Source organism: Triticum dicoccoides, chromosome 4B (genome assembly GCF_002162155.2).
Source record: "Triticum dicoccoides isolate Atlit2015 ecotype Zavitan chromosome 4B, WEW_v2.0, whole genome shotgun sequence".
Classification (NCBI taxonomy): Eukaryota; Viridiplantae; Streptophyta; class Magnoliopsida; order Poales; family Poaceae; genus Triticum; species Triticum dicoccoides.
The window spans coordinates 400,914,007-400,930,732 of NC_041387.1; the positions used below are offsets into that span (position 1 = coordinate 400,914,007).

At 45.4% G+C, this 16,726-nt stretch overlaps 3 protein-coding genes across 4 annotated transcripts; all 3 read right to left on the reverse strand.

The window, feature by feature from the left end:
- Window positions 1-3,059: 3,059 nt before the first annotated feature.
- On the reverse strand, window positions 3,060-4,549 carry LOC119296327 (probable nicotianamine synthase 6). The gene has a single exon (XM_037574723.1). The coding sequence runs from the start codon at window positions 4,453-4,455 to the stop codon at window positions 3,463-3,465; it is 993 nt and encodes a 330-aa protein (XP_037430620.1). The 5' UTR covers window positions 4,456-4,549; the 3' UTR covers window positions 3,060-3,462.
- An 828-nt stretch (window positions 4,550-5,377) lies between these two features.
- Window positions 5,378-12,039, reverse strand: LOC119296328 (probable glutamyl endopeptidase, chloroplastic). 2 transcript variants are annotated; one of them, XM_037574725.1, is made up of 15 exons: window positions 11,754-12,038; window positions 10,657-10,864; window positions 10,424-10,534; window positions 10,271-10,316; window positions 10,081-10,190; window positions 9,503-10,006; window positions 8,919-9,047; window positions 8,350-8,646; window positions 7,717-8,175; window positions 7,462-7,527; window positions 7,288-7,348; window positions 7,051-7,200; window positions 6,828-6,965; window positions 6,051-6,331; window positions 5,378-5,796 (listed from the first exon to the last, which is right to left on the reverse strand). In XM_037574725.1, coding segments are annotated over exons 1-15 (2,808 nt in total). In that variant the 5' UTR covers window positions 12,001-12,038; the 3' UTR covers window positions 5,378-5,795. The 2 variants fall into 2 exon arrangements, with proteins under 2 accessions (XP_037430622.1, XP_037430621.1); XM_037574724.1 differs by lacking the exon at window positions 5,378-5,796 and having other exon boundaries at window positions 6,047-6,331; window positions 11,754-12,039.
- A 569-nt stretch (window positions 12,040-12,608) lies between these two features.
- LOC119296329 lies at window positions 12,609-15,239 on the reverse strand. Its single transcript, XM_037574726.1, has 2 exons — window positions 15,048-15,239; window positions 12,609-13,614 (listed from the first exon to the last, which is right to left on the reverse strand). Exons 1-2 carry the CDS (start codon window positions 15,118-15,120, stop codon window positions 12,911-12,913), a joined length of 777 nt encoding a protein of 258 aa, XP_037430623.1. The 5' UTR covers window positions 15,121-15,239; the 3' UTR covers window positions 12,609-12,910.
- Between the last annotated feature and the right edge of the window lie 1,487 nt (window positions 15,240-16,726).

Here is a 16,726-nt window from a genome sequence, read left to right on the forward strand (position 1 = left end):
CTCCTCGAGTGCTTTGGAAGACATTGTGTCATAGTGGATGTTCGCAATGTACTTGGGATGAATATGAGCAGGATACTTTTCCACCTTGCCGAAGGCATGGCTGGTGGAGCTCCCAAAACCTTGCAGCAGCTCATGAGCTCCTCGCATGGCCTTTGGGAACTGTTCCTTGAGGATGAAATTCTCCGCATGGGTAATAGATTTGAGGATGCCTCGTGCGCGAGCCCTAATGCTTCCCAGGGTTGGACGAAATTCTTCATTTGATCAAAGAGCTAATTTGAAGTAGCCCTGACTTGTGGGAGCGGGAAGGGACCATGCACTTACGTGGGGTCGCCTCATTTGGCCCGGGCCATGAGTTAAGCGGGTTGGATTCTCCTGCGACCATCTTGATGGTTGGTTGTTTGAACTTTTCCGAGAAGTGTGCCGCCTTGATTTGTATCGCGCAAGGTTGTTCGTTAGCTCGGGCTTTCGTGAGTTTGCTTCCTTCTTCATAGGAATGGTTTTGAGAGAGATCTTGGCATTTCCTTGTGGCAAGCAAGTGCTCAATGATGACTTCTTCATGTAGTGGTATCCTTTGCATCGGCTCTGTCCGCCCTTGGGGGCGAACGATCCTTCATCCATGAAGGGGAATGTCTTCTGAGGGCATGCACCGCGTCAACTCTTCTTGTGCTTCTTCCGAGGTTTCCTCTTGGAAGGGGCCTAATTTGTTTGTGGCCTCTATGAGGAGGCGAGCAATCTTGAGGCATTCTCGACCCGACAACGGTGATGGCGAGGCAGAGCCTCAAATGGGAGTCGATCCTTGGATCTTTGAGCGCAACCCTGGCCGAGGCGCTTGGTAGAATGTCGCAGATGGTGTCAAAGGTGGATGCAGCTTCACATCCGAATGAAGCAATATCCCAGCCTCCTAGTGATTCCTTAGACCTCGTGTAGAGCACACCCCTGACAGGATGATCTCAGGTCCGCCCATTCTTCCCGGGCTTGTCGTGGGGCGAGACTCCCACCGTGGCCTTGTGGAAAGTCGTGACATGTTATTTCTCAAACTAGGCCACACCCTCATCACGTCAGGATCCTGGATAAAATTGGTTATTCCTACAACAATAGGGTATAGAGTACTGATCAGTTCATTTGTAACGGCCACTTTTACTTAGTATGTATGTTGTTTTTTCGAAAAGGAGGATAACTCCCAGTCTCTGCATTTTTTAAAAAAGGAAGATGACCCCCGGCCTCTGCATCTGGGAGATGCATACAACCACTTTATTGATTATTCTCGAGGACCTTACAAAGTATTACAATAATATACATGAATCCGCCATCTTGACAACATATGCCACTACTCCTATCCAAATGATGCAGGGGTGCTACCTGGGCCATATACCCAGACTACTCACCTAATCCTATCATCAAAAGTCAGAAGCCCCAGGCGAGCCACATACCGGGTCTGGGGCATAAACTGATCTGACGCACTCACATGTGTCGTCGCCGCCATCTTCCACAGGTCCATCTTCAGAGCAGATATTGAGGCTTCTACCTTGTCAGGTCACTCCGTCATCGACGCCACCTTGACGCCAGACAACAACCTCCACCTGCGCGAGTCCATCACCACGCATCGGGCGCCGAGTCTCCACTGCACCACGCCGCCGAGATCCGCCATCATCAATGTGAAGGATGAAGCACCGCTCCACCAAAAAAGGCGCCCGCAGGTCCCTCGATCCCGTGTACGCCTCCAAGAATGACGCCCCCAAGGAGGAAACGACACCAATGCGCCGCTGTCATCCGATCAACTGATCTAGGGTTTCCTCCGGAGGTAGCGGATAGAGGTCTAGAGCTTCTCCACGGCAATGCCTTCAAGAAGGTAATGACACAAAAGGGTGCCACCAACGCCGGTCTTGGCATCAAGCCGAGCACAAGGTTTTCACCTGGATCTGCTCGAAGAACCTCCATCACGTATTGTGTGCACGGGTCGCCGCCGATCTGAGCCGCCGCACATCGAGCAGGCCGCACCGGCCAGATCAGATCTGTCCGGAGGGCACAACCCACATGGTGCCGACCCAACCACCAGGCCCTCCATGCCGCCACCGCCCAGCCTCTGCATTGAACGATGCACACAACAATCTTTATTAAATTATTCCACGGAGTTTGATAAGAACAATATAGATCAACCCAAAGCCACCTTTCTAGCGACCTATGTCGCTATAGCTACTAGCTTGATGATGTGCCCTGACCTTACCAACACACGCCATCTTATCCGGTGGCCTCACCAAGCCACCCTACAACGAGCCGAGAACACCAACCGATTTAGAAAACCCTAAGTGCGCACCGCATGCGCACGCTCCAGAATCCACCGTCCCAACTTCAGAAGAGATCCATGAATTGACCTTGTCAGGCCCAACTACCTTCGACGCCACCGTAACGCCTGACAGCGCCACCATCATGTATATGTCCACAAACACACGTCCATCAATATGTGTATGTCGTACTAGTACATAAAGTGAACAATGCCGATGAGGTTCATCACGGCTGCAACATCAAACACTCCAATTTACATAATCATAGTGCCCGAGAAACGGTGATGGCTCCAACAGAAACCATGAAGTTGATCCCCTCATGAGGCCCGTCGAGCCATGGATGGATTCTGAGGTCAAAAGCAAACATGGGTCTTCTGTCAGAATTAGCGAGCAACTTGACAACTGCACAAATGTACTCGGTACTACATTGTATTGGCTAGTTAGTGTTTCTAGCCTTCTGCGCTCTGTGTGGGCTGCTTTTTATGGTTTTCAGTTTGAGACTATGGACTTTGTATGCACATTTTGTTGCTTCGATAATAAGATGGCCGTATGCATCACTCTTGATGCAGAGGCCGGGGAGTCCCCCTTTTCAAAAAAAAACATCGTACTACTCCCTCCGTTCCTAAATATTTGTCTTTTTAGAGATTACAAATGGACTACCACATACGGATGTATATAGACATATTTTAGAGTGCAGATTCACTCACTTTGCTCCATATATAGTCACTTGTTGAAATCTCTAGAAAGACAAATATTTTGGAACGGAGAGAGTATTTGTGAAGGAAAATCGTCTTATTCTCAACACTTACACCTACAACGACACATATTGTTTCTTGGCACATTATCCTGGTCTAGCCTGCCTTTCATAGACAAGTCTACAGGACATGCGCTTGTAAACATCACACTTACATTATTGGGTACAAACAACACATGACTTGAAATGCATAGATGATAGTAGTAGTAGTAAAACTACCACGTACGATTGCCTGCGATCAAGCAGCCACGTACGGACGATGACCACACACGCCCGCTCATTTTCATTACTCCCTCCGTCCGAAAATACTTGTCGTCAAAATAGACAAAAAAAAAATGTATCTAAACCTAAAATACATCTAGATACATCTTCTTTTGTTCATTTTGATGACAAGTATTTTCGGACGGGAGGAGTACGTCGCAACGATCAGAAGGCCACTTCGGCATTGGCGAACTCCTCTCTCTTTTGGGTCACGTCCGCCACCATCTCGCCGAACCTGCACGGCGGGCTCACCACCGGCACCGTGCCCCGCGCGTACTGTCCACCACGCCCGTTGCGGTGTTCATTGGCATGCATGTCCTTGGACTTCTGTGCGATGATGACGGAGTTCACCACGTCGTCGTCGGGGTGACACACGGCCAGCACCTCAAACCCGCCTCGGCCGATGTCCTGGGGATCGACGATCGGGTACAGGAACCCACGCGCCCCGTGCGCGCTGCGCACGACGAGGGCCGACCCGTCCGCCATGTGCGCGCCGAGGTGTGCGATCACCTTGGCCTTGTCCTCGGCGGCCATGCCCACGAGCGCGGCCAGGAAGACGACGTCGTACGCGGCGAGCTCGCCGGCAAGGTCCGCGACGTCAGCGGTGTGGAACGACATGCGGGCGCCCACTTCCTTGTCCGCGCGGAACAGCTTGCTCGCACGGTCGTTGGCCGCGCCACACAGGTCGTAGTTGTCAAACATGGTGTCGGGCAGGTGGCGGGCGGCGAGGACGTAGGAGCTGAACGGCAGCGGGCCGGAGCCGATGAACGCGACGCGGGCCGGGGCGATGCCGCCGGGCACGTAGCGCGCCAGGAGCTCGTACTCCAGCTTGCTGAGGTTGATGTAGTTGCTGTAGTAGGGGAAGATGGCGAGGTGGTGGAGCGGGTTGTCGAAGGCGGCGAGCATGTCGGAGTAGTGCGCCTCCAGCTTCCCCTCGGCCTCGGAGCAGAGGCGGATGAGGCCCTCCCGCATCTCCTGCGCCTCCGGGCCGAGCTTGGTCACGTCCACGGGGCTCGGGGGGACGCACGCGGTGACCAGGTCGGTGAAGAGCGCGTCGACGTCGGGGGATGGGCTGAGGGACGGCAGCTTGGCGATGGCGGCGTGGAGGCCGGTGATCTTGTGGACCAGGGCGTCGACCTCCTTGTTCTGGGCATCCATTTTACCTGGTACCTGACGAGTAGAGTACTTGATGAACTCTGAGGCACAGGAGTGGAGTGGAGTGGTGGGTCGGGCTGCTTTGGTGAGCTATGGAACGAGGAGCACGGGGTATATGTAGCTGCCGTCTAGAGCACTCATCGATGGAGCTGGCAAAGCTGTGCATGCATGCAAGCTTCACGCGTCCATGCCAATATGGCTGGTTTCATGCCTCTGCTGCTGTGGCGTGTTCACGTCCGGCTGTTGAAGTGGACAGCGTTAATTTTGTATGTATTTTTCCTCCAGATCGCTTTTTTTCTTTCGAATAAAGAGCGTGCACCAGCTGTTTTTTTTTTTGGGCTGATTACTACTACTGCGCATACATCCATTTTAGTATAATAAAGTAATTTTGGACGGAGTGAGTATTGAGTGTTCTCGCACGTTTAGTTTGTCCAAAATAAAAGAGTGTCCACCAGCTGTTTTTGACCTGTTCACGGCCATTTAGTGTGTGTGAAATAAAGAGCGTGCCCATCAACTATTTTTGGACGAAGAGCGTACCATTTAGTTACTAAGCGTCCGAAAAATAAAGAGCATCCACCAGCTGTTTTTGGAACAGTGTCCGCCAACTGTTTTTAGATGTGTCTGCGGACGTTTAGTATGTCCGACGTTTTGTTTTAGGAACATGTCCGTGGACGTTTAGTGTGTAAGTTGCCCTTATGTATCAGATTTGGTGATCCGCATGAATTGCCCCTTATGTACTAGAGATTACATTTCATTTGGGTGTGTTCGATTTGATGATCCACGTCGGAGTTTCCCTTATGTACTAGAGATTAATTCGGATGTTTCCAATTTGGTGATTACGTTTCATTTGGACATGCTGCCGAGAACTTCACCGAAGAACAGCAGAATGAGCAGGACATGAACTTCACTGATTGTTTCAGTTCAGTAATCTCAAACGCCAACATATTAAGCTGTTCTCCATCATAAATTTATTTCCGCAGTCAAACAATAGAACACTGCACGCAGCGACTGTTTTGGTAATGGTACGCACTAGTCTACACCTGTACATTGTCGCTAAGTGTGGGTACAAAATTACAGTATCTTGGGCGTCCCCACCAACAGAATTACAGTTGAGAATTCAGCCAGGGCGCAAAATCCGACAATGTGAAGCTTTCCTTAACCCCCACCAATCTGTGGAACAATCACCTTCTGCGGAAATGCAGTCAAAATACAATGGCCATCCAGTCTTAAGCCTGGAAGAAGCACCGGTTCATACAAGTTCGGCAGCACATTTTATTTTCCTTTTGGCCTGTGCATGCTGTCCAGAGATGATTTTATTTCCCGTACATTTTAACAGTAGTTGATCTGAACGACACGAAAAGAATTCATCACTTTTTTTACTGAAGCATACATCGTAATAAACATACAAATGTTAACATGGACGGGATGCACACCTAACTGAGTGAGATGTTAATTCTATAATAAGCTACATGAAATAACAAGGTGCTGAAACTCATTTGTTTAAATATGATTTGGCGTCGATAAGGAAATGGATGAGATGGTGAGTAAGCGACGAAATGGATTTTAGCATCATAAGAAAAGCAGCAATAAGAAGTTACCACAGAAGCGATCGTGGGATTGATGAGAATCCCTCGGAGCTTACACCTTCAGATGCTGCTCCACCACCACTGGCTGCCAATGTTTTACTTTCTCCATCAGCTGCTGTCTCTGAATCAGCCTTGCTAGTGCCGTTTACACAGTACTTCTGCAGCCACCTGTCAGACTCCCAAAGCACGTGCATAATGCTCTCCCTGGCAGAGTACCCATGGCTTTCAAAAGGAAGTATTACCAAACGAGACTGTACACCGTGACCCTTCAACGCATTGAAGAATCGGTCCGACTGTAATTGAAATATCAAGGTTAGGTGATACAAAACTATCCTCCAAATAAAACAGCTAATTACCTATACACCAGGAAATAAACAATCGTATGAACACTAGGACAAAACATCAACCCAGAACAATGCACAGATTTTCCTTCTCTCAAAAGACAGTGCATTTCAGGCAACGTTAACCCGAGTATTACTTTACTATGTAAGATGCAGGAGGTAGGTAGACAATTACATTTACGCAAAACCTGGAACAACAAATCAAATTTCTTAGGGTCTTGGTACAGTGTCTGTTTACATTATGCCTATCAATTTAGCAGCTTGGTCGATTATACAACTACTAGTGAGATTCCACATGAAAAACAAATATATTTGCAAGATAAACTATGCACACCTAAATGAATTTGTGATTAAAAGTATTCAAACAAAAGAGGTGGGAGCAGTAGTTCAAAGTCGACTGTTATCTTACAGTCACAGGTTAAAATTAAGTTGATGCTTAGGACTTCACCTGCATTGTCAGTGTTCCAGAATTGTTGTCTTGCTCCCCATGAATAAGTAATATTGGTCTCTTGATTTTGTTAGCCGACATGAAAGGGCTCATCTCCACATAGGTGTTAGTTGCCTCCCAAAGTGTTCTGTCCTCATTCTGCAGAATAATGCAGGTGGTTAAGAAAGACTGAAACGAAAAACTGCACCAGATTGGCAGTTACCCATTCAGCATTAGTGTGTACCTGAAACCCAAATGGAGTTAACGTCCTGTTGTAAGCTCCAGAACGAGCAATTCCACAGCAGAAAAGATGAGGAGCATGAGCTAAGAGATTTGCTGTCATGAATGCACCATATGAATGACCGCCAACAGCTATTTTATCAGGATGGACCACCTAAAGAGAAGTGATAGAAGATATCATGCCAAACCCTTAGAAAGCACTACCCACAAAGGCTCACAAAAAGAATTACGAAATGCTCACCCCTCTCCTGACAACTTCCTCGACGGCAGCCTCTGCACTAGTTACTAGTTGTTCCACATAACTACAAAACAATTTGCATTCACAATAGAATTAGTTCCATGGCACAAGTGTGGTACAGTTGACAATCTCGGACATATAGAAGGAAATGCAATAGGGCAGAAATAGCAAAAACACCTGTCGTTTGCCTCTACATCACCTTCACCAACAATCGGGATTGTCGGACCTGAAAGAATAGCAAACCTGCAAACCAAAATGTGCTGGGTGAGACAATGTGCCAGAAAGAAAGATATTCGGAAGAAGTGCATCAAATTTTAACTTAGGCTAGATTTGGAGGTTAAGGGAGCGAATGAGGTTTTTGTCATGAGAAACAAGAATAGGAAATAAATGGCATGTGTTTTTTTCCTTGAATAGCAAGAAGAGAAATAATACCCTCTAGCCAACCAAAGAAGAGGAGATGTAGCACCAATCCCTGAAAACTCATTAGGGGAACCACGTACTTGTCCTGCAGCATCTTTGCTTTTAAACTCACCAGGGTATGACCAAACTAAACATGGCAAAGGTCCATCTTTTGATTGATCATAACCTGGAGGTAGATACAACTTTGCTGTAAGTTGAACCCCATCTTTGCGCTGGTACCTTATCATTTCCTTATACAATGAAGCAAGCTGGGGGTATGGGTGGGGAAAATTTGTAATCTGTACTTGCTTCTTTTCTGGCCAAATTTGTAGGTAATATTGTGTATTTTCTGTTTTTGATTCTTTTGATGTAAGTATCTTTAACTGATCAAGGGGAAGGTCCCCATCAATTTTGTCTGACATCAAGGCAACAACAGTTTCAAAGTATTTTTCCTTGTCACTTTCCCATATTCGCTCTTTACTTCCAGTATTTCTGCAAAAACAAAAATAAAGGCATCAGCTGGCATCTAGAATGCATGGCACTCCCTCTAAAGAAATATAAGAGCGTTTAGGTCACTACTTTAGTGATCTAAACGCTCTTATATATTTTTATGGAGGGAGTACAAAACAAATGAAATCATTAATGGATATGGACAATTGGACATACATATCAAACAAGTCAAGGAATGGAACGTTTCCTTCTGGTGTGGCACCCATTCCATTCAGCAAGAGGTAAGTACTTTCATCTTGTTTATTAACCTTTGCAATAACATATGTTCCCATGGCAGTTCTTCGCAGCATTGGTGAGCCAGGATCAGAGTACACATCTTCTGAAGATCTGTCAAATAAAATGCGCGGACTGACATCTTTCTTGTCTGGAGCAACCACCCATGTTCTTGTTTTCCGAGTTTTGTACCATGATTCATACACCAAAGCAAGAGATTCATCACACCAAGAGATTCCTCTGTACCAACAGAATGAAAGAAGAGAGAGAGTAAAGTGGGAATAATTAATTACTTGGCACACAAGATGAAAAAAAATGATAGGACGTTGTAAAAAGGATAGCTGATTTGGATTAGGACTTCCTGTGTACAATTTTATATGGATGATTATTTGAAATTTCCTGCTAGCAGTAATGCCCTATGTCAAAGCACAAAGCTTAACCATAACATCGTGCAGTGAAACAAAGATTTCCAGTCCTACTTGAGTAGACAAATAGAAGTTCAGAGAACATACCCATATCGGAGGTCAAGTTTATGTAGGATTTCTGGTTGTTCGCCATTTATGGGCTCAGCATTTTCCATGTAAACTATGTCACGTGGTGAAACTTCAACCTTTGCATCTCCACCATCTTGTGTCTCCACCCTAAGAAAAAGAAGGATAAACTAACCCAGTTAGAACAAGGAATAAGACATAAGCACACTGACATATTATATAAACTCCCTCCATATGACAAATAGGTGACGTTTTGGAGACTAACACGGTCTTCAAGATTGCCTTTGACCACTATTTTTTTTACTATATTATATGCACAAAACACAAGAAAATAATTATATTAAGAATATACTTGGTCTACGTATTCAGAACAATATTTGGTCAATTTTAAGTTTGACTTAAGACATGTCCAATACGCCACTTATTTGTGATATGGAGGAGTATTGACAAATAAAAGATGTTCTTGACCGTCCAAACTTGCACCATAGAGCAAAGCTTGTATACAGAAGATCTAATAGTTTGAATGATTTGCATGCATCAGGTATCCAGATTCTATTTTGAAGGTTCAAACGAAAAATTAATGTTTTGGGTGCTGTTCTGCGTACCAATACAAAGTTGAAGGTTTGTCTGGCCTCCAATAGATTGAACGTTTTCCCTTGCGCACGCTGCTCGTCGCAATTGGTATGTCCTCTGCAAGGGGCAAGTCACAAAGTTCCCTAATAAACTTACCATCTGCAGTCCATAATTCAACTCTCTTTGGAAACCTTCCACAGGGTACAATATAGGAATATGGACGGTGGATAGAAGAAAGCATCAAATATTTGTCATCTGGTGATGGATCAATGGATGTGTATACAGCAGGAGGCCCCATTGGCTTCACAGTTCCATCCAAAGAGACCAACATGAGCTGTGAGGTTGCATAGTAATCAAATAAATCAGCATCATATTCATCTTTCAGAAGATCCTGGAATGTTCTCACTTGGACCACATTCTTTGTCTCATTAGACTGAATTTTTGGACCAGATGGAACTGATGGCTTCTGTGGTAGAGCTCCACGTGATACAGGGATAGTGCAGACTAACAAAGTAGAGTTATCAACCCATACAAAGCTGCAAAATAGTAGAAACAATTATTTGGAAGTAGGAATAGTAAATAGGAGGCATGGAATTATGAAGTTTATTACCTGTCAAAAATAGCATTCAAGTATATATCAGGAGATTTAAAAAGTGGCCGTGCTTCTCCAGATTCCATGTCCGCAATCCATACCCTTAGCTTGCTGATTTTGTTGTCCTCCTGTTTGGATAAGAATCTGTTATAGCTAATCAATGAGACATAACAACTATCCCTATTTCAAAGCCAATCCAACCAATTACCTCTTCAACTCGAACACTGAATGATAGATTACGACCGTCATGTGACCTAATTCACATTATTCAATACATGAAGTCAAGATTGATGTAATCCATTACAAATAAGTACCCATAAAATGATAGAAGTTACTTTGATACAAAAATCTGGAAATTTACCAGGTAACAAAATTAATCTTTGCTCCTTCAGGGTATCCATGGACCTCCTTCTCTGGGCCCAAAGTTCCATCATCCATTAGCTTATGGATACCTATTCCAGTGTAGGAAGACCTACAAATTAGGTTAATCAGATTTCCAATGATGACATGCTGTAAAGCGTAATAATGAACTTGTTAAAAAGTGAAACAGACTAATACGACAGAAATTTTGGGGAAAGCATGAACATTACATACATTCGACTTCTAGTATTAGAATGGCCATCAATCCTCACACCAGCAAGTTTCTCCTCAGGCTTTGCGAGATCAGATAGTGGTGGAAGCGCTCGACGTTTGAGAAATAGAATCTTGTCTTTGCTTGGTGAGAACGACAAAACAGGAAGTGGTGGTGCATCAACTATGTCCTGTATTTCTTTGGGGGGAAGGCGGTAGCCCAATGAAAGATCTGCATGATACGCAAATACGTTTACTGTTCACTGTAGCAATAGTCTGCATTATACTTTCTGACAGTTAAACCCAGGACAAGGGCAGCACAAACAGCACTTTATGCAGAGATCTTCACAGTTCACACAAAAATACAGTGCCATTCAAAGAAAGCATTTACACCCCACCCACCCATCCCTAAGAATCATGTTTGTGTATCAACACCAATAATTAGGCAATGCTCCAGAACCCATACATTTAGATTTTACTCCTAGAAGTAAAGCTACTAAATTCTTTCCTTGACAAGCAAAAGCAACACTATCATAAACCTGTTGAAACAGTTCTAGGGTTATATGCATTCCTCATGTAAGCAGAACAAGAGAACTTGAGACATCAAATCACATGCTCTCTAAAAGAGTCTCTTATACTCACTCCGTCCGGAAATACTTGTCATCAAAATGAATAAAAGAGAATGTATCTAGACTTATTTTAGTTTTAGATACATCCCTTTTTGTCCATTTTGATGACAAGTATTTTCGGACGGAGGAAGTACTAAGCTAAACACAACATGATAAGGAGCAAAGGTCAGGCTAATCCATCTAGTCTAGCTTTAACAGTCGTATGAGGAGCAAGCCGAATCATGATAACTGAAGTGAGCTAGAGAGGGCATGTGATGCGATCTTTACCAGAACAAGCCAGATTAATCTAAATTATACACTACCAACCCATAAAGAGCAATCCAGTATACATATCATAACTGAAGACAACTAGTACTAGTATGTTTTCCAGGAACCGATCCAAGGGCAGAGCTCCAATCTCTCGCCCGCCAAAGCAGCCCAATCCACTAAACGACGCGAAGTAACAATCGAAAACAGCCAAGTGTCCAAGAAGAAAAAGCAAGCAGCACCGACCGTCGTCTTCCTGGCCCAAGCCGGACGCAGCCGCCCCCGCCGCCGCCGGCTGATTGGACTCCCCGGAGGCTGCGGCGGCGGCGATGTGGGACATCCTGGAGGCGGCGGAGCTCATGGCGGCCCGGCGAGGCAGGCGGAGCGGCCGCGGAAGACTAGAGGAGCGAAGGGGAGCGCGCAGAGGCGGGAGCGGGAGCGGGAGCAGGGCGAATCGGAGGCAAGCCCTGTGGAGGATGGAAAGGGCGGACATGATTTCTCGCCCTCCCGCCCTGCTTCTTCTATACAGATACAGTACACGTAGTAGATAGCATAGAATAGTGCAGGACGGATGGTGGGATACCTTTTCTTTCTTTGGTGGACAAAAAGATATTTTGGCCCCTTTTTGAAAAATGTTTCTCTTAATAATGAAATATGAAAAATGTTGAATTGATTTTTGTGCTTTGATAATTTGAGGATCCTGGCCTTTTTGTCGGTTTGATAATTTGAGAATCTGGTAGTACAATTTGGGTTGGATTTCGACACAAAACTCCAGTCGCTAACTGGAATCTGCCCCGAGTGTACAAATCATCCTCTTTAATCGGAATGGAGTCATGCTATCGACATATCACGAAACTTTTGTGGAAGTTTACGTGGCCATGTCGGGTTGCTTGCGGCATGAGCTGACCTAACGGCGACAGTGGACAAATGAATTTTGGCTCCGGGATTCCCGTTTCTAAATATAAGCCCTTCTTCTAGAGATTTCAATACGAAGTATGGAATGGAGGGAGTAGTAGAGATTGGTTAAAGAGTTGTGAAGCAAACTGAAAATCGATCGTGCAACAAGTAAAACATACAGTAGAAAGGAGCTCATTCTGAAGATATTCTTGCTAAATGAAGGGGCATCTGCCCAACTATGTTAAATTAAATTATAAACGAACTGACAGACACATATACAGCAAATTCACTCTAGAGACCTGTTTCCCCAAGTATGCTAGTACAAGATACTCCCAGATGTGTTCTTTGTTGATGTTCAGCATGCAAACGTTTCTATTATACACAATCGCCATACAAGAATCACTTCCCCATCTAGACATGCAAAAAACAAGTTCAGTATAAGTGGTGCTTGCTTGCTGGCCTGCTGCCATCCCAGTGTAAGTCGGCTGATATCCAAGCTTCAAGTTTCAAAACAGGCTGAAACCCCCCGATTCCTCCTCCTCCTGCGCCTCTTCTGGCGTCTCACTGTATGTTGGCTCATAAACTTCGCCACTTCTGTAGTTATCTGCATACTCTGAGCCCTCTTCTGAGTCATAATAAGATGATGATCGGTACTCCTCTGGACGGACAAACTCAAGCATGTAGTTCAACCCGTTGATGACATCGTAAACCATCAGTCCGATTCTTCCCCCAACCCAGCTGCCTAGCTGGCTTCCAACGAGATAGCCAAGCTTTCCCAGCCTCTCCTCGCCATGGAAACCACCCGCATAGGTTCCGAATAAGGTGCCCGTGCCCCGTAGAAATCCTTCAGTCATGCTTCCGCCAAAGTACATTGCCTCGAAGAAGTCCCAGCCAGAGGAAATTATCGGTCCCAATATCCTCTTCGCTTGACGAGCGGCCACCTTCGTCGCTTTTGCCCCGACCTTCTGAGCTTGCTTGGCTGCCTCAGCGGGACTCAGGCCTTCTATCACAGCATCAGCCAACGCTTTCTCGATGGCTCGCTGCCGCACGTTTTCCATGTGTGCGCTTCGGAGGTTGTTCACATACAGCTTCACCCCCTCCTTCCCCGCGCATGCAAGGCTGCCTGACCCCATATCAAAACAGTTCATGAGTGTGAACTCCCCACTCTTTGATGCAGCCTCCTTTCCGACAAGTTCCCTGCACTTCTCAGCTGCAGATTGCAAATTTTGATAAAGGTTAATTTACAAAGACATACATCCGGTTTACTTCTCCAAAATGAAATCATCAAATACTATCTAGGAGAAAATTTGGATGTCAAGAGCAATATCAATTCAATAGCATACCAAGTTAAACTATCAATGTGCCTTATTATATTCTTACAATGTCGCCATTTTCTACAATATCATGGCTTACCAATATGTCAACATAGCAACAGGGCAAGAGCTATCATTCCAAAAGAATGTAAGACTCATAGATCCAGTGATTGAAGGTTTAGTATGGAGATCTTTTATTTGTTAATTCTGAGAGGAACACATCAGCATGAGAACATAGCAAAAACGCTAGTAACCACACAAGATATATCAGCAGGAAAACTAGATGTCCACACTACATGATCCTCCAAATACCTGATACAATCCTTAGCTGCAAGTAAATGCACTACTTGTTACACTATCATGGGATGAAACCAAATCAACATCACAGTTACCGAATGGAAGCAAAAAAAACTGCTACGATCCTGAGCTCCTTCACCAGCGCACAATTCTCCGACAGTTACAGAGCATTGCAAGTCACAGCATTTTTTAGCATAAGGGAATCAGTCTCCAGGGTGACTCTATCCATCCCAGCAAACTTACATGATGAATTGCATGCATGGCTTCGCCACCAATGCACTCCAAACATTTGCCAAGCCCCCTTAAACAGTATGCAGAAAAACTTGAGAAAGGAAAAGCATGTGGGTAAATTGTGCATGTGCACTCATGGTATCGGACAGAATCACTGTTTCAGTTAAATACAATGATATAACTGACAAAAAAATTGCTACTCCAAGTTCTTCCGCATTCAAGCCCGAGACAGACAGACTGTTTGTGTTGCTGGGTTCATACATATAATGTGTTTTCATGAATGAGTCAATCAGTATGAATTATCATGCTAGACAGTGTTCAGTTGTCCTTATTTTTGTTCAGTTTAACCTTCTAAGGAGAGGCTAATCACCATCTTATAAGCAATTAAATAATCCTTAACAAGTCAGTACTGACTTCACTTCACGCGAAATCTGTGGCTTTCTGAATTAAGGCACTCATTCCTTCCTTGTGTCCACTACAAATTCCACCGCACACATGAACCCAGACCTACGAAGTATACGTCCAATTGACCGAGTCATTCGCTCTTCGTAGCCATTACCGTCGTCTAGAAACCCAAGATCAGAAGCATCCCACTCGAAACCAGCCAAATGCGCACCCACTTCTTCACTAGGAAACAGCCCCCACCACCCAAAATCGCCGAATCAAAGGCCGGAAGGCGCCATAAACTACACGTGCAAGCGCGCGCAGCAATCCGCCGCTCTACGAAGAAGTATTTGCCTGCTCGCTCGACGAACTGGTTAACATAATTGAAAAAAAACGGAGGGCGGATCGGGGAGCATGCCTGTCATGCTGAGGGCGAGCACGCCGGCGACGAAGAGCAGAAGCTGGACGCGCCGCTTCTGGATGTCGAGCATCTTCGCGGCCGCCCACGCTCGGCTCGGGCGCGCAGCAGACCAAGGATCTCTCCTCTCGTGGGAGGAGGAGGAGGAAGTGGGGAAGAAACGAATAATAACGAGAGAAAGGAATGGCAGGTTCCTTGGGAAGAAAAGAGAGAAAAAAGAACGGCCGCAGGGGTTCCATTCGCCGCTGCCGCGTGGCGATACGCGTTACCCCGAAGGAGGGGACACGGCGTTGGGTGGGTCCTCACGCCATGGGCTCAGTCGCCCGACTTGTTTGAATGGAATTCACAAAACTCTAGGTAGGTCATCTAGAGCTGCCTCAATGAATTTGAATTGACCGGAGTAGCAAAAATTTTATTTTGAGCTCATATTTCAGAAGCCACTGTTTCAAAGACTTCTTTAAAATAAGATGATAGCAAAGTATTTAAATCTTTTATCTCCATCTAAACTTTTTGACACTACTCACTTTTTTTTTTGGTTTGTCACCGGCAAGTGGGTGTAGTATAGATTAAACTAGTCCAAGTATTAGAGCATGGCCAATGCATAGTCTCATGGTGATGCCCCACGTGTCATGTAGGATCGGCTGTCAAGGAAAGTAGGTTTGGATAGGGAAGCGGAATCCGCCGCACAAGGCAGGTGCTTGGGGGAAAAAAGTGTGATCGGATGTAAAAAGCTGAAAAAGTTGAAATGAAGAGTAGAGATGCATCGTATATACTATATCACGAAGCTCCCTAGAATTGGAGGCCTCACAATTAATTGAAGTCTCCAATTGAAATTTGGCCACCCAATTTTGACTTGGTCAATAATTTCTCAAAACTCTCTCATTTAATTTTTTGTACAATACTTTGGGCTTTCTAATTTTTAATCTTCACAGTTAATTAAGACTACAATTTAGAATTGAGTCACCTGATTTTGACTAGGTCAACAATTTCTCAAGGGGGTCTCCCATCTAATTATTTTTAATTCATTATGTTCCCTTATTTTAAAGCTCTTTCATTTGATTGAGGTATTCAATTTTGGATTTGCTTTACGGTTTTGATCAGACCAAAGATTTTTCAAATCAATCAGCAACAACCGGCCTATAAAAACATATCAATCCCTTGTAGACTCCCATCACCTAGAAAAATACACCACCATGTGATACTATAGCACGAATACAATACATGCAACCACTGATGAAAAAATATCCCCACATAAATATGGGTTGATTAGCGGATAGCACAGAATCACACCGCGAATTCCTACCAAATAACCGCATTATATATAAACATAAAACACGCTTCATCGCCTTCCCCCACCGGCCAAACTAAATGTTTCATTAGTTTCAAAATATATGGATTGTTAGTTCTTTGGAAAGTCAAATTTCTTTAACTCCCCGTGAGCTAGGTCTCCTCCCACCCTCCCCCTGCCGCTGCCGGCCTTCCTAGGCCCCTGCCGCCGCCGGCCGCCGGCCACCCCCGCCCCCTTCCCTCCCCCCTCCCTTCTCCCGGATCCGCCCCATGTCGCCTCCCTGGGAGGTGGTCGAGGCGGCGTGAGCTCCTCCACCTTCGCCCCCCCTTACCCCTTTCCTCCCTGCCGCCGCTGACGGGCGCCCCAAGCGCTTGGCCCGGTGGTGTCGGCG